Source organism: Vulpes lagopus, chromosome 2 (assembly GCF_018345385.1).
Source record: "Vulpes lagopus strain Blue_001 chromosome 2, ASM1834538v1, whole genome shotgun sequence".
NCBI classification, from domain to species: domain Eukaryota; kingdom Metazoa; phylum Chordata; class Mammalia; order Carnivora; family Canidae; genus Vulpes; species Vulpes lagopus.
In genome coordinates, this window is record NC_054825.1 from 108,563,596 (window position 1) to 108,588,361 (window position 24,766).

Genomic DNA, 24,766 nt, shown 5'->3' on the forward strand with positions numbered 1-24,766 from the left:
GAGAAGACAATACAGGGGCAATTCACTGTAGTGAGAAATGGCAGCAAGAGGCACAAGATAAGATTAGGAGGAGTAATGCTTCCAAAATGTGAAAGGCATTGTGCACCAGGTTTAAAGATTTTATTTATTCCTTCATGATAGATAAGAGAGAGAGGCAGAGACATAGGCAGAGAGAAAAGTAGGCTCCATACAAGCAGCCTGATGCAGGACTTGATCCTGGGATACTGGGATCATGCCCTGAGCCGAAGGCAGATGCTCAACCACTGAGCCACCCAGGCATCCCTGCACCATGCTTAATATTTAAATTATATTCTGAAAGTCTAAAAGTCCAGTAGAGATTTTTATGTAGAAGAGGAAAACTGTTTTGTGCTATAACAAAATAACTTTGGAAACAATTCTAAGGATGAACTGCAGTGGAATGATGCTGGAAGGTGTAGATGAGTCTAGGCATAATGAGAATAGAATAAGATAGTTATACTGTGGGTGGAAAGATGAGAAGAGTTTGAGAGATTTTTTAAGTAGAGTTGACAGGACTTTATAGCTGAGCAGGGTTGAGAAGGTAAAAAGAGGTAGTTGAAAATAGCTCTCAGTTTTCCAGATTAATTGACTTGGTAGATGGTGCTGTCATTAACTATCTTGAGACTCATAGGAAGAAGAGCATGTTGAGCACAAAGATAATTCAGATTTTAAAATATTGAGATTGATTAGTGTTAAGGAATCCAGGTTAAGATATCAGGTAAAAAAAAAATGGTAATAAAATGCTGAAGGTGAGGAAAAGAACTTAAAGCCAGGTTTGTAGATAGGAGAACACTGGCATTTTAGTCTTCTCAGGCTGCAGTAGCAGATGACCACAGGCTGGGTGGCTTAACAACAAATATTTATTTCTCAAAGTTCAGGGGACTAGGAGGTCTAAGATCAGGGTGCCAGCAGATATGGTGTCTGGTAAGGGCCCTCTTCCTGCTTTTCAGAAGGCTGCCTTCTTGCTGTGTCTTCATGTGATGGAGAGCAGAGAGAGGAGGAAGCAAATTCTTGTGTCTCTTCATATAAGGGCTCAACCCTCAAGGCCTAATCACCTCCCAAAGGCCTACCTCCAAATACTATCACATTGGGGTTGGGAGCTCAACATATAAATTCTGGGAAGACACAAACATTCCGTTCATGACAATTGGCATGGTGGTATTAATTGAAACCCCAGGCAATTCACTGGCTTCTGGGGAAACAGTGTGAATAAGATGACAGGGCCAAGGATTAAGCCTTGAGGTCAGCCAAAAATTCAAATACAGAATAAAGAGAAGGAGCAATTGATATAAACTAAAAAGAAGGAGGTGGAGATTAAAGATTTTTTTTTTCCCGCAAAGGAAAAAAGATAAATGTTAAGATAAAAGTATCAAATGCCTTATAAAAATGAGGTATGTTAGAAATTTTTGAAGTACTTCTGCTTAACAAAACTTAATAAAACACCCATCAACTATTATGATTAAATACTAAAGTCATTGTCAGTAAAATTTAGTACAAGGCACATATGCCTGCTTTCATTTATATTATTTAACACTGTTTAAGAGATGAATGTAACAAGACAAAGTACAATGTATGACATAGATAATGAAAAGAAAATTATTTTGTTATATGACTATCTTTTATACCAACAAAATAACCCTAAGATATTCAATTAAATATTATTAGAAATATCAAATGAATTTGGTAAGATGCATGAATATAAAATAAATAGAAAATGAAAGTGCTTTTCTTTATTTCAATGACCAGTTAGAAGGAAAAACGGGAAAATCACAACAAAACAGAACAAAACAAAAAAACTTACACAGTGGGCAGCCCGGGTGGCTCAGTGGTTTAGCACCGCCTTCAGCCCAGGGCCTGATCCTGGAGATCCGGGATCGAGTCCCACGTCGGGCTCCCTGCATGGAGCCTGCTTCTCCCTCTGCCTGTGTCTCCGCCTCTCTCTCTGTGTCTCTCATGAATAAATAAATAAAATCTTAAAAAAACAAAAACAAAAACAAAAAAACAACCTACACAGTTCCTAAGAAAAATATAGCAAGAAATTTCAGGACTTAGGTTAAAAAAAACTATAAAAATGTATTAAATATGAGTATAATAGCATTTATATTGGTAGGTTTTTTTATTATGTTAATAGCCAAACCCAGTACCTTAGATACCTTAACTGTAGATTAAAAATGAGTAGACCCAGAGAAAATATATTTGTAAACATTTGGCAAGCAAATATCACCAACATAAAAATATCTCAAATTGATAATAAAAAGGTAAATAGAACAAATAAAAATAGACCAAAGATTTTGCCAAGTAATATATGTAAATTATTTAAAAGTTGATATTTAGAAGTTGTTCTCTATTAAAGAAGTACAAATTAAAAATACCAATGAGATACCATTTTTTTTTGTCATTAATTCTGCAGAATGTTTAAACATTTAGTTAATAGCCAATCTTAGCCATAGCTAGGTTGATACTTACTTGGTAAGTTCAGGATGGCCACTGGATTGCCAACATTACAGCTCTTATATATTTGTGACCTTGAGCCCCTTCTTAAAGAACACTTTCCCACCCTCCTCTCCAGGAAGACTTTTCAACTTTAAAATGCAGTAATTAGAGAATAGATGCATGACACCTAATGTTCTTGAATGTCCCTGCCTTACTTGTTAGATATTTGGAATATTATCCAGGGAAAATAGTGTAGTAAGTAGGTATTGGCTTATACTACAGGTGGGAATATGAATTGCTAAAAATTTTTTTTCTATAGACTTAATGTGACTAAGTCTAGTACTTTTTTAACACCTTAATCATTTTAGTTTTTAATCCTATAAAATCTTAATCACGTATAATGATCTATGTATAAATATGTTTAAAACAACATAGTTTAAGTACCCAGACACTATAAACTACATGAATGCCTATCAATTAGAAAATGACTGAATGAATTATAGTATATTTATACAATGGAATATTTTATAACTATTTAAGAGAATACATTAGATGACCTGGAAAGATGTCCATAATGCATGGTTTTAAAATCAAAATAACCATGTGTAGAGTAATATGTACTTTTTTAAGAAAAAGAAGTACATCTCTCTGTTTCTCTCTTTCCCTGTCTCTGTCTGGCTGTCCCTAATGTACACACACATGCACACACAGGGTAGGTATACATTTATACATACAGTGTGCAGATTAGAATATATGGGCAGATACATTGCCAGTTGTGGGAGGAATGGGTGCAAACATATCCAGAGTATTACATTTATCTTCAAAGAACTCTGTATTTTTTAGATTTATTTAATAAGCTTTTAATTTTTGCCCTTCCAGGAAAAAAAGGTAGGAAAAGAAATAAAAAAGAATAAGAGAATGCCAATTCTTTAGAGTTGGAGCAAAATGATGATTATAGTAGAGTATGAGAAATTCAATATAAGTTGTATCATATGGTGGGAAACCAAAGCAATAAAAATTTAGACTCACCAAATAATACCATGTTTCCTTCTACTGACCAAGTTCCTCCAGACCACAGATTTGTACCATTTTTAAGGGTGAGAAGCTGTTAGGAGAATCAGATGAAACTTCTTCCCAGTTAAAAGTGCATGAATTTTCAAATTCATCAATTGCATGTAACTGCATAGGTTTTATAAACCTCCATTCTAATCCTCTGACTTTTTTTCAGTAAAAGGAATTGAATATAAGTTTATAACAAATATTCTTTGATTGTGTCTTGTTTTCTATTTTTTCCCACTATTTTGATAATACCCAATCTTTAGCATCACCTGATTTCTTAAGAGGAATATGCTTTTAAAGTTTTGAAAGTAATTCAGCCAACTTTGCCAGTGCAAGATTCCTTTACCCTCCTCTTCAATTTTTGGCTCCAACCAAAACAGACTATTACTAATTCCCAAACACAGTCTAAATTCTGGGAGTTTATTTCTTTCTTCACCTTTGTCTCTGCTTAAAAAGCCCTCTTGCTGCCCATCCCCTGGCCATCTTACTACTTTCTATCAAAATCCTACCCATTCTTCTAGTCCCAGTCCAAGATCTCCTCTTTCACTAAATGTTCCTCCAGTCTCTAAGCTTGAATGAGTCTTGCTATCTTTGTGACCCAAAGCTTTTGTTTTTATTTCCATCATATTTCTTAGCACATCTATATAATCTTATGGTTAGTTGCTCAGGATGTCTTATCCCATTTCCTAGCCTATTAGGTCCTTCAGAGTCAACTCATATCTTGCTAATTTTACATCTGCTATAGCACTTAGCACAGGGCCTTGCAAATAGTAGGTCCCAATAAATGTCAAATTGAATTGATTTTGAGCTGGGAACTGAAACAGAATGGCTTTTTTAGCTTTAGTTTTTTTATGCAATTTTCCTTCTTCTCTACAGAGATATCTCAGTCAATCTACACAAATGGTCCATTTTTATTTCTAGCTTTCAAATTGTATCCTATTTTAGGTGATTCTAGTAAATGGTATCTATGTATAAAAGAAGAGTGAGTTACTTTTTCCTATTTATTTGATAGCCCTTTTTAAAATGATGCTAATAAATTTAAATTACTTTTAAATTGTTTGATGAAATTTCATCTCTTAGACATTTGGAATTTTAATATAATTTTATAATTTATATGATTTTTTTAGTTTCACTTCAAGTGAGTAGTCATTTTTTTTGCTGTATTCTTTTATTTGGATAAATAATGTGTATGTCAGAGAATACTAAAGATAGGTAGCTTAATGCAACTTTAATATCACTTATATACTTTCGATTTAACAGTAATTAGAAAGATTACTTAAATAATACTAATTTACAGGTACTAAACTCTCCCCCTACCCACCCAGGGCTGTAAAAATCTAATATTGGCAAATAATGTTCAGACCAGAAAAATAAAACTTAAAAAATTATCAGAAAATAAAAAACTACCAAAATTTATATTTAGAAAGAAAGAAGTTCTGAGAGTTTTAGCAATCTATATAATTTAATGGTGGCATTTAATAGATGGCCAATACAGTAACTTCTTTCATTCAGCAAATTCATAATGTTAAGAAAATTCAAGGTCTTCTCAATACTAGCTCTCTTTGAAATTATGTGAAACACACATACACACATTTCCAGTGTAATTACTGGCATACTTTAATAATATTGCATACATATTTCATCTCATTCAATGTCAAACACAAGTCTATGCCCATGTCATCCAATTTCCCATTGTTTTAACTAGTCCCCCAAAATAAACAATGGAACATTTTCAATTCTCTGGCTCTTCAGCAAAGCAGTTGAAATCTAATTGCTTTCTTGCCTTACATTGAGATAATATTCCAAATGGATGCTGTCATGATGTTTTTCTATCAGGATCAAATAAGACTAGTTCAGACATAGATCATAAATATGGCAGAATTATGGGAAAATAATAGTACCCTGGTTATATACACTTGTTTGCTTGTTTATTTAGAATTATCTTAAGATTTGTGTGGAATCAGAAAAGACCCCGAATAGCCAGGGGAATTTTAAAAAAGAAAACCATATCTGGAGGCATCACAATCCCAGATTTCAGGTTGTACTACAAAGCTGTGGTCATCAAGACAGTGTGGTACTGGCACAAAAACAGACACATAGGAGCCAAGGAAGGGTGGCTGCGGATAGCGCGCACAGAAGGGTTTGCACTTGAAAGTCAAGAGCATCCAGTCATGGATAAAAATGAGCTGGTGCAGAAGGCCAAACTGGCCGAGCAGGCTGAGCAATATGACGACATGGCAGCCTGCATGAAGTCCGTAACTGAGCAAGGAGCTGAATTATCCAATGAGGAGAGGAATCTTCTCTCAGTTGCTTATAAAAATGTTGTAGGAGCCCGTAGGTCATCTTGGAGGGTTGTCTCAAGTATTGAGCAAAAGACGGAAGGTGCTGAGAAAAAACAGCAGATGGCTCGAGAATACAGAGAGAAAATTGAGACCGAGCTAAGAGATATCTGCAATGATGTACTGTCTCTTTTGGAAAAGTTTTTGATCCCCAATGCTTCACAAGCAGAGAGCAAAGTCTATTTGAAAATGAAAGGAGACTACTACCGTTACTTGGCTGAAGTTGCTGCTGGTGATGACAAGAAAGGGATTGTGGATCAGTCACAACAAGCATACCAAGAAGCTTTTGAAATCAGCAAAAAGGAAATGCAACCAACACATCCTATCAGATTGGGTCTGGCCCTTAACTTCTCTGTGTTCTATTACGAAATTCTGAACTCCCCGGAGAAAGCCTGCTCTCTTGCAAAGACAGCTTTTGATGAAGCCATTGCTGAACTTGATACATTAAGTGAAGAGTCATACAAAGCACGCTAATAATGCAATTACTGAGAGACAACTTGACATTGTGGACATCGGACACCCAAGGAGACGAAGCTGAAGCAGGAGAAGGAGGGGAAAATTAACCGGCCTCCCAACTTTTGTCTGCCTCATTCTAAAATTTACACAGTAGACCATTTGTCATTCATGCTGTCCCACAAATAGTTTTTTTTGTTTACGATTTATGACAGGTTTATGTTACTTCTATTTGAATTTCTATATTTCCCATGTGGTTTTTATGTTGAATATTAGGGGAGTAGAGCCAGTTAACATTTAGGGAGTTATCTGTTTTCATCTTGAGGTGGCCAATATGGGGATGTGGAATTTTTATACTAGTTATAAATGTTTGGCATAGTACTTTTGGTACATTGTGGCTTCACAAGGGCCAGTGTTAAAACTGCTTCCATGTCTAAGCAAAGAAAACTGCCTACATATTGGTTTGTCCTGGTGGGGAGTAAAAGGGATAATTGGATTGGTTCCAGATACAGGTGTAGTTATTGTGGATACTTTAAGGTTTAGAGCACTTACAAGGCTGTAGTAGAAATGGGTATCCCATAGATACTACATGTGAACCACAAGTATCTGTGGAATACTCATTCTCAATGTGCACACCTTTGACTACAGTTGCAGAAGTGTTCCTTTAGTTGTGACCCAATTTACTCTGGATAAGGGCAGAAACGGTTCACATTCCATTATTTGTAAAGTTACCTGCTGTTTGCTTTCATTATTTTTGCTACACTCCTTTTATTTGTATTTAAATGTTTTAGACAACCTAAGAACAAATGTACAAGTAAAGATGCAGTAAAAATGAATTGCTTGATATCCATTACTTTATGTATATCAAGCATAGCAGCAAAACAAAAATCCCATGTATTTAACTTTTTTTTTTTTTTTAGGGTTTTTTTGTTTGTTTGTTTTGTTTTGGTTTTTTGCTTTTGTGATTCTTTTTTTTTTTTTTTTTGATACTTGCCTAACATGCATGTGCTGTAAAAATAGTTAACAGGGAAATAACTTGAGATGATGGCTAGCTTTGTTTAATGTCTTATGAAATTTTCATGAACAATCCAAGCATAATTGTTAAGAACACGTGTATTAAGTTCATGTAAGTGGAATAAAAGTTTTATGAATGGACTTTTCAACTACTTTCTCTACAGCTTTTCATGTAAATTAGTTTCTTGGTTCTGAAACTTCTTTAAAGGAAATTGTACATTTTTGGAAATTTATTCCTTATTCCCTCTTGGCAGCTAATGGGCTTTTACCAAGTTTAAATACAAAGTTTATCATAACAAAATACTACTAATATAACTACTACTGTTCCCAACCATGTCCCATATTCCTCCCCTACCCTGGGGGGGAAAAAAAGCTTTTTTTCAGAGACGGGATTGATGGGAAAAAAGTAATGTGTTCCATTTAAAACTTTGGTATATGGTATTTTCTAACTTAGGAAGCCACAATGTTCTTGGCCCATCATGACATTGGGTAGCATTAACTAAGTTTTGTGCTTCCAAATCACTTTTGTTTTTAAGAATTTCTTGATATTGTTATAGCCTGCCTTCAATTTTGATCCTTTATTCTTTCTGTCAGGTGCACAGGATTACCTTTTTTAGCCTTCTGTCTTGTCACCAACCATTCCTACTTGGTGGCCATGTACTTGGATAAAAGGCCGCATGATCTTTCTGGCTCCACTCAATGTCTAAGGATACCTTGCTTCCTTTGCTTGCATCCCACAAACTATTTCCCTCATCCTATTTACTGCAGCAAATCTCTCCTTAGTTGATGAGATTGTGTTTATCTCCTTGTAAGCCCTACCTATCCTGAATGGTCTGTCATTGTCTGCCTTTAAAATCCTTCATCTTCCTCTCTTTAAATAATGATGGGGCTAAGTTATACCCAAAGCTCACCCTACAGACTATTTCCTCAGTACCTTGCAGAAAACACCAAACAAAAATACCATTTTATTTTTTTTTTTAATTTTTATTTATTTATTATAGTGACAGAGAGAGAGAGAGAGGCAGAGACACAGGCAGAGGGAGAGAAGCAGGCTCCATGCACCGGGAGCCCGACGTGGGATTCGATCCCGGGTCTCCAGGATCGCGCCCTGGGCCAAAGGCAGGCGCCAAACCGCTGCACCACCCAGGGATCCCCCAAAAATACCATTTTAAAAGAGGTGTATTTTTTTTTCTTTTAGAATGTAAGCTCCACAAGAGCAGGGACAATGTTTTCTGTATGTTCTATTGTGCCTAGTACACTGTAAATGCTCAATAAATATTGATGATGGGAAAAAAAAAAACAGATACATAGATCAATGGAACAGAATAGAGAATCCAGAAGTGGACCCTCAACTTTATGGTCAACTAATATTCGACAAAGGAGGAAAGACTATCCACTGGAAGAAAGACAGTCTCTTCAATAAATGGTGCTGGGAAAATTGGACATCCCCATGCAGAAGAATGAAACTACACCACTCTCTTTCACCATACACAAAGATAAACTCAAATTGGATGAAAGATCTAAATGTGAGATAAGATTCCATCAAAATCCTAGAGGAGAACACAGGCAACACCCTTGTTGAACTCGGCCACAGTAACTTCTTGCAAGATACATCCATGAAGGCAAAAGAAACAAAAGCAAAAATGAACTATTGGGACTTCATCAAGATAAGAAGCTTTTGCACAGCAAAGGATACAGTCAACAAAGCTAAAAGACAACCTACAGAATGGGAGAAGATATTTGCAAATGACGTATCAGATAAAGGGCTAGTTTCCAAGATCTATAAAGAACTTATTAAACTCAACACCAAAGAAACAAACAATCCAATCATGAAATGGGCAAAAGACATGAACAGAAATCTCACAGAGGAAGACATAGACATGACCAACAAGCACATGAGAAAATGCTCCACGTCACTTGCCATCAGGGAAATACAAATGAAAACCACAATGAGATACCACCTCACACCAGTGAGAATGGGGAAAATTAACAAGGCACGAAACCACAAATGTTGGAGAGGATGCGGAGAAAAGGGAAGCCTCTTACACTGTTGGTGGGAATGTGAACTGGTGCAGCCACTCTGGAAAACTGTGTGGAGGTTCCTCAAAGAGTTAAAAATAGACCTGCCCTACGACCCAGCAATTGCACTGCTGGGGATTTACCCCAAAGATACAGATGCGGTGAAATGCCGGGACACCTGCACCCCGATGTTTCTAGCAGCAATGTCCACAATAGCCAAACTGTGGAAGGAGCCTCGGTGTCCATCGAAAGATGAATGGATAAAGAAGATGTGGTTTATGTATACAATGGAATATACTCAGCCATTAGAAATGACAAATATTTGCTTCGATGTGGATGGAACTGGAGGGTATTATTAATGCTGAGTGAAATAAGTCAGTCGGAGAAGGACAAACATTATATGGTCTCATTCATTTGGGGAATATAAAAAATAGTGAAAGGGAATAAAGGGGAAAGGAGAAAAATGAGTGGGCAATATCAGAAAGGGAGACAGAACATAAGAGACTCCTAACTCTGGGAAACGAACAAGGGGTGGTAGAAAGGAAGGTGGGCGGGGGGGGGGGGGGGGGGTGGACTGGGTGACAGGCACTGATGGGGGCACTTGATGGGATGAGCACTGAGTGTTATTCTATATGTTGGCAAATTGAACACCAATAAATTTTTTTTAAAAAAAGAATCTCTAAGCATATTTATATATCAATTCTTTTTTTCCTTTTAGAAACACAATGAAACAACAGGGAAATATTATTTTATCTATACAGCCTACAGTTAGAAAACTAAATGCAAAAAAAAAAGGGTGGACTTAGCTCATTTAAGATCTGATTTTGTCAGGTTTGCATCAGTGAAACTAAATATAGCTTTATAAACATTGCTAAGTATCAACCTTGTGGTGGACACAAAGCCTGATATAAATAGTAGCAATATATGGCTCTACCTTTAAGAAGCTCATTATAAATTATCCATAATAAACCATACTGCAAAATAAAAAACATACTGTTGCAATTGCTACAATAGGAATACAAGTAAAGTGTCATGAGGATATAAAGCAGGAATGGGGAACAATTATTTTTTAGATTGAAAAAGAATTTAGGATAAATTTCACTAAGGACATATGTTGGGCTTTGATGGAGAGAAGGGATCACTACTAAAATATGAAACACTTAGGTATAAATCTAACAGAATGTATATAAGATCGATATGAGGAAGAAAAAAAATCTATATGAGGAAAACTACAAAACTATGATGAACTAAATCAAAGAACTACTACATAAATAGAGGGGTACTCCATGTGCATGGACAGGAAGACTCAATGTTGTCAAGATGTGAGTTCTTCCTAACTTGATCTACAGATGCAGTACAATCCCAATCTAACTCCTAACAAGTTATCTTATGGATCCAACAAATTGATTCTAAAGTTTATATGGACCCAGAATAGTCAACACAATATTGGGGGAAAGAGTTGGAGGATTGACACCACCACCCTACGTCAAGATTTACTATAAAGCTATAGTAATCAAGACAAAGGGGAAATAATAGAAAAATAGATCAGTGGAACAGAATATAGAGCCCGGAAATAGACCCCATGATTTACAGTCAAGTGGTCTTTGACAAAGGAGCAAAGGTTGGAATAACTGGATATCCACATGCAAAAACTGAATATAGACACAGACTTTACAGCCTTCTCAAAAGTTAATGGATCATAAACCTATATGTAAAATATTTATATATAAACTACAAGAGTATAAAACTCCTACAAGATAATATAAAAGGAAGCCTAGATGACTTTGAGTATGGTGATGATTTTTTAGACAAAACATCAAAGATATAATGCATGAAAGAAATAATTGATAAGCTGTCTTTCATTCAAATTTAAAACTTCTGATCTGAAAAAGTATCACAAGATTATGAGAGGATAAGCCACAGACTAGGAGAAAATACTTGCAAAGGACATATCTGAGAAAGAACTATTCTCCAAATATATAAGAACTCTTAAAACTCAACACTAAGAAGATAACTCGGTTAAAGAATGGGCCAAAGATCTTAATAGACACCTCAATCAAGAAGATATACAGATGGTAAATAAGCATATGAAAAGGCTCTCCACATCATATGTCATCAGGAAAATGTAAATTGAAACAATGAGATAGCACTACACACCTAATAGAATGGCCAAAGTTCAAAACACTGACGACACGAAATGCTGGCAAGGATGTGGAGCAATAGGAGCTCTCTCATTCATTGCTGGTTGTACAAAATGGTACAGCCACATTGGAAGACAGCTTGGCAGTTTTTTACAAAACTAAATATACTCTAACCATATGATCCTGTAATTCTAGTCGTTAGTATTTACCCAAAGGATTTGAAACTTATGTCCATGCAAAAACCTGCATGCGGATGTTTATAGCAGTTTCGTTTATAATTACCAAAACTTGGAAGCAATCAAGACATCCTATGGTAAATAAATGGATAAATAAGCTGTAGCAAATTCAGAAAATGTAATATTATTTAGCACTGAAAAGGAATGAACTATAAGGCCTAAGAAAACATGGAGGAGATTTAAATGCGTATTAAAAGCTGGCTTTTAATATGCATACAAAAGCCAGTCTGAAAAGGCTACATACTGTATGATTCCAATTACATGGCATTCTGGAAAAGACAAAAGTATGAAGACAGTAAAGGAGCAATGGTTGCTTAGGGGTGGGTGGGTCGGATGAGATGAATAGATAGCACAGATGATTTTTAGTGCCATGAAAATACACGATTCTATAATGATGAATAGATGCCACTATACATTTGTTGTAATCCATAGAATGTACCAGGACTGCACCATAACGTAAGCTATATAGTCTTTGAAGGGTGTGTCCATTTAGGTTCATCAAGTGTAAGAAATGTACACTCTTAATGAGATATGTTGATAATGGGGGTGGCTGGGCATTTATGGGATATGAGAAATCTTTGTGCTTGCCTCTCAATTTTGCGGTGAACCTAAACCTACTGTTTAAAAAATAATAATAACAAGGTTCTAAAAGGAAAAAAAAGAGAGGGAGGAGGTCAGTCTATATAGAAGAAAGATGGGAGCCAAGTTAAAGAGGCATATTTGAAGAATAAAGAATAGTTCCACACAGTTGGAAGCTAGGATTCTGGGTTGAGAAGATGTAAGCAGTAAAGCTGGGAGCACAGATGGATCTGTACATGGAAGGTTCTATAACGGCAAGTGAGGAGTTTAGATTTCGTTTTTAAGGTATGAGTAACCAGCCATGTAGTTGTACTAGTTGTACTGGGAAAGGAAGTGACCTGACCAGCTATTTTCAACGAAGGTATATGTAGTTATGACATAGAAAATATAAATAGGTAATCTTTAAAATGTTTGTAGACTTTGATGGAGGAATCAAAAGAGTTTATCTGAAAAGGAACAACCAAATCTCCTGGAACAGCTGTATGCATAATAGTCATTAAGATGCTGAATAATTAAGGAAATCGTTATATAAACTGTGGTGTATTCACCTAATGGAATACTAGGATAACATAAATTTTAAAATTTACAAATATCTCTTGATAAGACTAGAAAACTATCAGGCTATAATTTTAAAAAGCACAAAACAGAAAGGTGTTAGGACTATTACTTGATCATGGCTAATTTCACAAAATTATGTGTGGGAAAAACCCTAAAAGGAAATAAACAAAAATAGTGAAGTGGGAGCTACCAGGAAGTGCAACTATTGGTGGTTTCTTTTTACATTACAGTGTCAGTACATTTCTCTAGACATGTATTAGTTATGCAACAAAAAAAATCAATAAACTTTTTAACAGCCCAATCGAAAATAGCCAAGTCTGTACACCCAGAGGTGACAGCATGAACGGAGAGGGAGAGACAGTCTCAGATTCCATGAGGACATTGCTCTCATGGATCTTAGGATAAAGAAGATCTGGGGCAAAGATGACTCTGCAGCCCTGACCTCTAAGTCAGTCAGATGGTGATGTGTTCAGTCACAACAGCAAATGCAGAAAAGGCAGGGCAGGAGGTTTTCCACCGAACCTGTTTATTTGATGGGATCCTTAGGCTATCCAGCAGATATATGCCAGTGGCACTTGGAGATGAGAGTATTCAGTGCTGACAAATATACAGTAAATCACCACTTTCTGGTCCCAGGATGGAGATGATGAAAAGCAATTTGGTAATATGTTCATGTCCTTCAAACCAAATATAGAAAATTCATTATGCACTTTGATCCAAAATAGACATGAAAATCATTATTTACAAAGATGTTCATCTCAGGATATAGCCTATGACCAAGAGAAAACAGAAAAGAGGAAAATAAACGTGCCCCCAAAGCAGGGGAAAGTTCAATAAATTATGGTGAATCCATTCAATGGAATATTGTGTAACAAAAACAATGTGTTAACAAAATATATTAACAAAAGAAATGTCAACAATTTTAAATCATGCATTAAAATTATATACACAGTAGTGCTTTGACCTTTAAAATGTTATATATATATAAGACTAGATTAATTACATATCAAATTAATCAGTGTCTCAACTCTTGGGGGGTAGTATTACAGATCCTACTTTTAACTGTTCTTTCTTTTTCAGTTCTTTTCTACCAAAAGCACACATTGTTTTTATAACTAGAAGTTAAAAAGAAAGAAAATTAAAGGGAAAGAATATGTGTCCAGAGATCAAGGCTAAAATGTGGATTTGAGAATCATCTACATATAAGTAATAGTAGAAGTCATGAGTAATCCTTAAACTCCAGAGGCAAATTATGTTGTCTCTCTTAATAACCTCTTAGTACATAGATTTTACACAATAAACTGAAACATTGTAATGATTCAGTCATATGTTTATCAAAAGTCAATTAGAGCCTTAGGCCTTTGTCATTTTGGGATGTTCAATAGAATGAACATGGTTTTTAAAATTGATTTGATAAAGATAAAACTTGACATTAGTGTACAGTAATTCATTTTCTAGCTTTTCTTCAGAAAATATGTCATGCTCAATTTTAATTTCAAGAAAATACAGAGCAAATCTACATAAAGCAAAAATAGTAAAGGTTTGTTTGCCCTAAGATATGTTTTGCTCACTATAATTGGGTTGTCAGAATGCGTCTGACATATGCTAATGAAATGGAGAGAAAGCCAAAATATGGTTTATTTGGTTACATGAGTCCTTTTCATACTCAAACCAGCAACATTTATATAGCTCTTGCTTAGATGCTGGGAATTAAAATGTACAAAACAACATCGCCTTGGCACTTAAGCAGCAGATAAAAACCACTGGCAGAAGGCAGAGAATCACTGGTTCCAGTGAATAGTAGAATAATGTTGGAAATTTCAGAACTGTAATGTCATTGTCGGTGCATGGATTCATGACAGACTTTCCAGAGGAGATGATCATCTGGCATTGATCTTGAAAGCAAGACAGTAGTAAAGAAAGAAAACTTTAAACTCTTTCAGATTTTGCCACAGTGTTCTTCAAAGTAGTCATTTCAGTTTTCATCTGAATCACCCAGGAATAAGAGTCTCCATTCTTACTCATGCTAGCTAACACGTGATGCTGTCAGACTTTTAAAGAATTTTTGTTTACTTATTTTTAGAGAAAGAGAGTGAGCAGGGAGAGAGGGGGTAAGGAGAGAGAGGGAGAGAGAGAATCTGGAGCAGGCTCCATGCTCAGCACAGAGTCCTATGCAGGCAGGGCTCAACATGTGACTCCATCTCTTGACTCTGAGATCATGACCTGAGCTGAAATCAAGAGTCCAATGCTTATCTGACTGAGCCACCCAGGAGCCCCAACACTGTTAGAATTTTACTTTTATTTTTTTAAAGATTTTATTTATTCATGAGAGAGAGAGGCAGAGTCACAGGCAGAGGGAGATGCAGACTCCATGCAGGGAGCCTGACATGGGACTCGATCCCGGGTCTCCAGGATCGTGCCCTGGTCTGAAGGGCGGCACTAAACCGCTGAGCCACCGGGGCTGCCCTGCTGTTAGACTTTTAATTTACATTTGTCATGTTGGGCGTCTTGTCCTATGTTTATTTAGCAATGTATGTTTTCTCTTCTGTGAATTGCCTGTTAATATACTCTGTTCACTTTCTTTAGAGTTTATCATTTTCTTATTGGTTTATTTTTTTATATTTTATTTATTCATGAGAGACTGAGAGAGAGAGGCAGAGACACAGGCAGAGGGAGAAGCAGGCTCCACGCAGGGAGCCCGATGTGGGACTTGATCCCAGGACTCTGGGATCATGCCCTGAGTCAAAGGCAGACGCTCAACTGCTGAGCCACCCGGGCATCCCAATTTTCTTATTGGTTTAAAGGAATTCTTTATGTATCCTGGGTGCTAGTTCCTTGCTAGGAGACACTTTTCTCCTTTTCTCTCTCATCTTGTAGCCAGACTACCTGAATGCCATCCCCACTAACAGTGTGTACTTAGTGTAATTATTTAACCTGTCTGGGCTTTCATTTTCTCCACGTTAAAATTGGCATGTGGGATGCTTGGGTGATTCAGCAGTTTAGTGCCTGCCTTTAGCCCAGGGCATGATCCTGGAGTCCCAGGATCAAGCCCTACGTTGGGCTCCCTGTATGGAGCCTGCTTCTCCCTCTGCCTGTGTCTCTGCCTCTCTCTGTGTGTGTCTCTAATGAATAAATAAATAAAATCTTAAAATAAAATAAAGTAAAATAAAATAAAATAAAATAGGCATAGTAACATACCTACCTACTAGAGTTGTTGTGAAGATTGAATGAGTTAATAAGGAAAGAGCTTGGAAGTATGTTCCAAGGATATAGTAAGTACTAATTAAATGTAGGCAGTGGTTGTTACAATCATTATTATTCTCTCACACAAAGGTAAATTGTTTCTAATTGGCTGTTTCCCCAAGGGTGTGGTCTGTTGAGAGTCCAGGCTTCAAGCAGGAGTCCCCTCCCCACTTGGTGTGGACTCAAGGACTTGTCTTCTGTCTGTGCTATGCATAACTTAGACTCAAACTCCCAGAGTGGGAATGTCCTCTCTAGGAACATGTTCCAATCATCGTAGGGCTTGCCTTTCTTTGATTCTCCTTTCACCTTACTTTCTTAAAGGTTGAATATGAACAGATAGTTGTTATATTTTTTGCAGCATTTCTATTTTAAAAAATTAAAATAAGTGTAAGATTAGGTTGTGTATTTGAGATTTTTCTTGTTTGTTGGGGTAGGACCTGTCTAAAAAGGAGAATTATAGGCCAATATCCCTGATGAATATAGATACAAAAATTCTCAACAAGATACTAGCAAATCAAATCCAATAGTACATTAAAAGAATTATTCACCATGATCAAGTGGGATTTATTCCTGGGCCATAGGAACAAATGGGTGGTCCAATATTCACAGGCCAATCAACATGATACAACACATTAATAAAAGGAAGGATTTAGAACCATATGATTCTCTCAATAGGTGCAGAAAAAGCATTTGACAAAGTACAGCATCCTTTCTTGATAAAAACCCTCATCTAAGTAGGGATAGAAGGAGCATACCTCAACGTCATAAACAGGCCATATATGAAAGACCCACAACTAATACCATCCTCAATGGGGAAAAACTGAGATCTTTTCTTCTAGGAGTGTTAGGAACAAGACAGGGATGCCCACCTTCACCACTGGAAGTCCTAGCCTCAGCCATCAGACAACAAAAAGAAATGAAAGGCATTCAAATATGCAAGGCAGAAGTCAGGCTTTCACTCTCAGCAGATGACATGATACTCTATGTAGAAAACCTGAAAGATTCCACCAAAAAATTGGCAGAATTCATGGAGAAATTCAGTCAAATCACAGGATACACAATCAATATACAGACATCTACTGCATTTCTATACACCAATAATGAGCAGCAGAAAGAGAAATCAAGGAATTGATCCTATTTGCAATTGCACCAAAACCCATAAGATACCTAGTAGTATAAAAGATTTGTACTCTGAAAACTATAGAACACTTTGAAAGAAATTGAAGATAACAAAAAGAAATGGAAAAATATTCCATGGTATGGATTAGAAGAACAAGTATTTTTAAAATGTCTATACTACCCAAAGCAAATCTATACATGTAATGCAATCCCTATCAAAATACCATCAGCATTTTTCACAGAGCTAGAACAAACAATCCTAAAATTAGTATGGAATCACACAAGACCCTGAATAACCAAAGCAATCTTGAAAAAAAAGAAGTCTGGAGACATCACAATTCTGGACTTCAAGCTATACTACAAAGCTGTAGTGATCAAGACAGTATGGTACTGACACAAAAACAGACACATAGATCAATGAGACAGAATAGAGTATCCAGAAATGAACCCACAACTATATGATCAACTAATTCTTACCTAAGTAGGAAAGAATATCCAAAAGAAAAAGGGCAGTTCTCTTCAATAAATGGTGTTGGGGAAAGCTGGACAGCAACAACAGAAGAATGAAACTGGACCGCTTTTTTACGCTATACACAAAAATAAATTCAGAATAGATGAAAGACCTAAATGTGAGACAGGAAACTATCAGAATCCTAGAGAACAAAGCAGCAACCTCTTTGACATTGACCATAGCAACTTCTTAGCAGACATGTCTCTAGAGGCAAGGGAAACAAAAGCAAAAATGAACTATTGGGACTTGATCAAGATAAAAGCATCTGTACAGTGAAGGAAATAATCAACAAAATTAAAGGCGACCTACAGAACAGGAAAAGATATTTGCAAATGAGACACCTGATAAAAAGCTCATGTCCAAAATCTATAAAGAACTTATCAAACTCAATACCTGAAAAACAAATAATCCAGTAAGAAATGGGAGAAAGACGTGAATATAGACATTTTTCTGAAGAAAACGTATAAATGGCTAACAGACACATGAAAAGATGCTCAGCACCACTCATCGTCAGGGAAATACAAATCAAAACGACAATGAGATATGATCCTCACAATTGTCAAAATGGGTGAAATTAACACAGGAAACAACAGATAAGATATTAGCAAGGATGAGGAGAAAGGGGAACCTTCTTACACTGTTGGTGGGAATGCAAACTGGTGCAGCCACTATGGAAAACAGTGTGGAGGTTCCTCAAGAAGTTAAAAATAGAACTACCTCCAAAAAAAAAAAAAAAAATAGAACTACCCTATGACCCAGCAATTACACTACTAGGTATTTATCCAAAGGATAAAAAAATTATGGGAAGAGCCCAAATGTTGATTGATTGATGAATGAGTAAAGAAGATGGGGGGATACACATACACACACACATACACACTGGAATATTACTCCACCGCTAAAAAGAATGAAATTTTGCCATTTGCAACAATGTGGATGGAGCTAGAGTGTATTATGCTAAGCAAAAGAAGCAGTGAAAGACAAATACCATATGATTTCAGTCACATGTAGAATTGGGAAACAAAACAGATAATAAGGGAAAGGGGAAAAAAAAGAAGGAGGCACAGTTAAGAGAATGTTAAGTACGGAGAACAAACTGAAGGTTACTATAGGGGAAGGGCTGGGGTGATAGGTTAAATGGCTGATGGGTATTAAAGAGGGCACTTGTGATGAGCACTGGGTGTTTTATTCAGCTGATGAATCGCTAAATTCTACTCGTGAAACTAATATTACACTATATATTAAGTAACTAAAATTTAAATGAAAACTTGAAGCATTAAAAAAATTAAGATAGGGATCCCTGGGTGGCACAGTGGTTTGGCGCCTGCCTTTGGCCCAGGGCGCGATCCTGGAGACCCGGGATCGAATCCCACGTGGGGCTCCTGGTGCATGGAGCCTGCTTCTCCCTCTGCCTATGTCTCTGCCTCTCCCTCTCTCTCTGTGTGACTATCATAAATAAATAAAAATAAAAATAAATAAATAAAAATAAAAAAATAAAAAAATTGAGATAGAAATTATTTCTAAAGTATTCCTCATGTCATATTGATGGATATAGAAGTCTTTGCCCATTGTTCTTTTGTATTATGGTATTTCTTTCCCTTATAAGAATTTACTCTTTGTTAAGTATATGAAATATTTTATTCTCATATTGTAGGTATACTTTTTTTTTTTTTTAAATTTTTATTTATTTTATTACAGTCACAGAGAGAGAGAGAGAGGCAGAGACATAGGCAGAGGGAGAGAAGCAGGCTCCATGCACCGGGAGCCTGACGTGGGATTCGATCCCGGGTCTCCAGGATCGCGCCCTGGGCCAAAGGCAGGCGCCAAACCGCTGCGCCACCCAGGGATCCCTGTAGGTATACTTTTTAAATATAGCAACATTTAGAGTAAAATGATGCAGTCTTTGTGATTTTGGCTTTTGGAGGCATGCGTAGGAAGATCTAACCCCAAGATAAAATAAAAGTCATTATTATTATTTAAATTTTCCTCTTATACATTATGAGACTGCATATCATTTAAATAAATGTTGGCATGAAAAGTGAATTAGGGAATCTAACAGCATTCCTCCAAAATGCTTAACTAGGTATTACAACCCCTCTTGTTGAGTAATTGTTTATTCCTTAATAGACACAGTTCTATATCAATTGCCAACTGCACTTTGCATTCCTTATGTAGGGCGCTGCCAGCTGTAAGAAGCACCAGTCCGCTCTTTCCCACACCCAAATATTATGAATTCATATTATTTCCTGCTGGGCAGGGATTCATACTAGCAGAAAGATTAGGGTGAAAATGGCATTTTTAATTACTTATGTGATCAGCCAAAAACCACTTTGACCTGAATTATCCAATATTTGGGGTGAGGGAGGGATTATCCTAGAACTGTGTAGAAGTTAATATAAATAAGAAGCTATCATCAGAGGCCCATTCTGTTTGGTAGGTAGCAGTCAAGGTGTCATTCACCTCTCATCAGAACTGATATGTCGTCTCTGAGTGCAAATCCCAGAGGGACACTCACTGAGCTTAGCATGAGATGATTTATGGAACCACCGACATTAATTCAGCAGTTACTTTTGAGCACCTGTATGTGTGGAGCACTGTAAGGCTCTCAAGCTATTGATTGGCCTGTGAGGTTTAGGTATTTTGATTGAAACACAAGACAGATGTTTGCTAAAATTCAAACTCATAGTGGAAGCTCAATAAAATATTGGGTATTCATTGCCCACATAATGCTTTAGACCCTCAACAAACTTAATTTGTATTAAACACAATAAAAATTCAAAAATAAAATTGGCTTAGGCTTCTATGTATTTACTTAATATTTTAGGAACACACAAAATTTCCTTTCTTAAAAATAACTAGCATTCTATAAGGCAAAACAGGTTCATTATAAAAGATTGTGTTTATTTTATTATATTTTTTAGAGAGAGTTTGCAGTGGCTGGAGGTGAGTTGCAGAGAGAGGGAGAGAGAGAGAAAATCTCAGGCAGGCTCCATGCCCAGCACAGAGCCTGAAGTGGGGCTTGATTTCACAATCCTGAGATCATAAGCTGAGCTAAAATCAAGAGTTGGACACTCAACCATCTCAGTCACCCACGTGCTCCAAAGATTGTGTTTATATGTGAAATATCCCGTTCCCAAGGTTTAATCCAGTAAACATGACTACTTTTCTTGTGACCTTTACTTTAACCTAAGTTTTTCACAATTTCTAAGTAGAATATAAATAATCTTAGTGATTTATGGTCTGCTCTGGTATTTTTCATTCTTTAGTATGAAATCTTTCATTTAGAATAATACTATAAGTGGACATGTGAACCTATTGTATTACTTAGGAACATGAATTATAAAATGTAATTATAAACACAAATGCCTGCATTGGTGCTAATTTTACAACTAATAATTGTACTAGAAGCCTCCACTTGTATGTACTTATAACATCCTATGGTTGAGTTCATTTAAATGGATTGCAAAAGAGTAAGCTGTAAGCTGAATTCTACTAAGATTAGCCTAATCATTAAGATCCTTGTACTGAGTTACAAACCTGAGATAGCAGTGAACTAAATCACTTTAGTCCAGGCCACCCCTGCTAGATTTCATTTTCTTCTTCCATTGGAGACCTACCAGTCTCTCTCTCTCTTTTTTTTTTAAAGATTTTATTTATTTATTCATCACACACACACACACACACACGAGAGAGAGAAGCAGAGACACAGGCAGAGGGAGAAGCAGGCCCCATGCAGGGAGCCTGATGTGGGACTCAATCCCAGGACTCCAGAATCACACCCTGGGCTGAAGGCAGGTGCTAAACCGCTGAGCCACCCAGGGATCCCTGACCTAGCAGTCTCTTAATGGGATCAGCTGCATCATCGTCAACAGATGATGCCCAGTCACCTGTTGGTCCCTATGTGGGTCCTCGGAGAGCCCCAGTCTCATCTTGGCCTCTGCCCTTTCTGTTTTTGTGACCAATAAAGGCTTTCTCAGAAGTCATCCTTTGAAGATATTGATGGAGACCACTTCCCACTGGCATTCCCCACACCATGCCACTCCAAAGAATTCCCTTAAAGAGCAGAACTGCTTACTCCAACCCATGAAGCCATGCTGGCCTCCTTACTTAGTAAGGACGTTAAGCTGATCTGGATTTAAACTGCAGCTCTGGCTTTTCTCAGTGCTTGTCCTTGGCTGCATATCTTGACTTTTCTTCATCTCATTGCCTTCATCTGGTAACTAATGACATTGCAGGTGGGTCTGAGGAATATGTATATCATACCTAAGGGAGTCTTTGGCTAAGTAGGAACTCAGCAAATGGTAATTCACATTATTGTTATTTTTAAATCACTGTTCATTAATTCTTTTTCAAGATTTTCTATTGACCACACTATGCTCCAGGAGCTATGTTAGATACTGAGGTTACAACCATGAATATTGCAGTATTTGCCCTCAGAAGTTTGCAGTTTAGTGAGGAAAGAGACAAATATTAAATCACCTACCATTCAGTAAGGTTAGTTCTGAGATTGGGGCTTCTATAACATATGGGAGGGCTCCTATAACCTGGTTTAGGAGCTGACAGCAAGTGCTTCCAGAGAAGCTGATGATCCCAATTTCTGAAGGAGAAGCAAGGGTTTGGCATAAGGAGGAGGAGAGCCTTCTCAGCAGAAATGGTGGCATATGCAGGGGCCCTGGAAAGGAATTGGAGGTTTGTGGGCTCTGCAAAGACCTCAGTGTAACCCAAGAGCTGAATTCACTAGATCCTGCAATGCAGGCTGAACTTTTACTAGATGGGGTATTCACTCTTCAGGAATAGGCTTTATGCATTTTCAAAAATGTGATGAAATTGAACAAGGAAGAAATGGGTCTCCATGAAGTGACTAACCAACAATTACAGTGATTTTCCAAAGACAAAGGGGTGGAGCTGGGAAGTCTGCAATATAGAATTCAAAAAGCCCTGTTTTCTCAACCATGCATGCAGTTTTTTTTTTTTTGTTTTTTTTTTTTTTTTTTTTTTAAATTTTTATTTATTCATGATAGTCACACAGAGAGCGAGAGAGAGGCAGAGACACAGGCAGAGGGAGAAGCAGGCTCCATGCACCGGGAGCCCGATGTGGGATTCGATCCCGGGTCTCCAGGATCGCGCCCTGGGCCAAAGGCAGGCGCCAAACCGCTGCGCCACCCAGGGATCCCCATGCATGCAGTTTTAAATATTTGCACATTCCCTAGACCTAGTCACGATAACATAGCATGAAAACTAGGCCAAACTGAGACTTTTTTTTTTAATAAGGTGGGAGTGACAGCTGATAAACAGAAAGCAGAACTAACAGGTTTAAAAGCTATCAGACCAAATCAAAGAGAAGAAAAGGAGAGGAAAACAGCTGTCTGTAGATAACTTCTGATATGACTCAGTCTCTATTTTATAAATTGGAAATGAGCAATTTTCCCAAGGACAAGACACTGTGTTATTCCTAAGACACAATTACTACTTTAAAGAATTGTCTCCATTGCATTCATTTTTTGGTGGAATTTAACTTCATTATTTGGTTTTGTTTGTGGGTTTTCCAGCTTGATCAATAAATAGGTACTTATTCACACAAGAGAATATAGCAAAGTTACACTGATAAAATTTTGTTGATAACTTTTATACCAGGTGATTAAATTCTGGCCTAATGTGCCAAGACAGAACCTCATAATATACATTATGGCATTTGTTTAGTCCAAGAAAACTCACTCATCCAAGAAGTCCACTGATAGCATACTCATTTAATATAATTACCCTATTATGCATAAAATTATGTGTTTAAAGAGAGTTAGGCAACCTGCTTTAATCACCACAGTAAGTTGTAAATGAAATGAAAAAATCCTGGCTGTGATCTTAAAAGCATTCTGTACCCTGTCTGCTATCTCTGAGTAAAGGCACATTTTTCAGAATGACATCAAATATTGCAATCTTTTATTTGGAAGTGAGAAATCTCAAGAACGTTTAATTAAAAAGTCATGTAGATTGATCCATATTAAACATTATAGGCCCATCTAGATGACAAGAAATTAATGTTTGCAGAGTGTGTTGTATACAGTCATGGTGGTTCGGGAGCTACTACTGAATTGCTGAATCTGCTTGTTGTTCTTTAGGATTTTCCATGGAAAGTTTCTTGACCAACCAGCTGAGAGGTTCACTAGTTTGTCTTTGACACCTCCCCTACATCTGACCCTCAGCAAGTACTCTGATGCCACATATGCATGTGCAAAGTAAAAGAGAGAGGGAAGTAAAGAAAAATTATTTGAGTTAGACAACAAAGTGATTTTAGAAAATGTCTTTTTTCAGGTTAAAAAAAGAGAAAGAAGAAAAATATAGAGAGCAGCAACTATATTTTAATTATCTTGGTGTTGCTCACAGTGACTTGATCATGGTAGATGCTCAAAAAATAGTCATTGGATGGGTGAATAAATGGATGAAAGGAATGTCTTCACATTTTACAAAACAGTTTGGTTGAGTATTTGGGGGAAATTCTGTTTGTTGACAAATGAATTGAGAAGAATATTACGACAGACAATGAAGAGACCATAAATGGATATTTATTCTTTTGCAGAGCTTTTTTCTTGTCATCAAACTCTATTTGATTTATTAGGTAAGGCTACCCAGCAGTGAGTATGAAGTAGTGAAGAAATTTGGCTTTCTGTAGTAGAAGTCATGACCTGGAGCTCTGACAGCTGGATCTAGCCCTTAGATGTGTTTGATAAGCTTGAGCAGTTGTTTTTTTGTAAGACATTTACAAATGAGGAATTTTCATATCCAGATCTCTGGCTTCTCTTGACTACTGCAAGGTTTGACAATACTGAGCATATGTTCCTGTGTGTCAGTAAATGTCTGGAGTCAAGTAATACCTACTTTGTTTTTTTCCATACCCATGGATTCCTACTAAGTCCACCATGGGAGTCTAATACCAACTGATGTTAATTACCCTGTTTGCATTATTGTTTTTCTTAAAGTAGAGAAATATTCCTATGAGCCATAGATTGACTGGAGGAGCCACATGTTTCCAGAAAAATGAGAGACCAA

The 24,766-nt window shown here is 36.8% G+C and overlaps 2 protein-coding genes across 3 annotated transcripts in view; both read left to right on the forward strand.

The window, feature by feature from the left end:
* PACRG (parkin coregulated) overlaps positions 1-24,766 on the forward strand; it is a 521,176-nt gene that overhangs the window by 207,291 nt on the left and 289,119 nt on the right. The gene's annotated exons all lie outside the window — the stretch shown is intronic.
* On the forward strand, positions 5,682-7,724 carry LOC121485026 (14-3-3 protein zeta/delta-like). Its single transcript, XM_041744988.1, has one exon. The coding sequence runs from the start codon at positions 5,682-5,684 to the stop codon at positions 6,321-6,323; it is 642 nt and encodes a 213-aa protein (XP_041600922.1). The 3' UTR covers positions 6,324-7,724.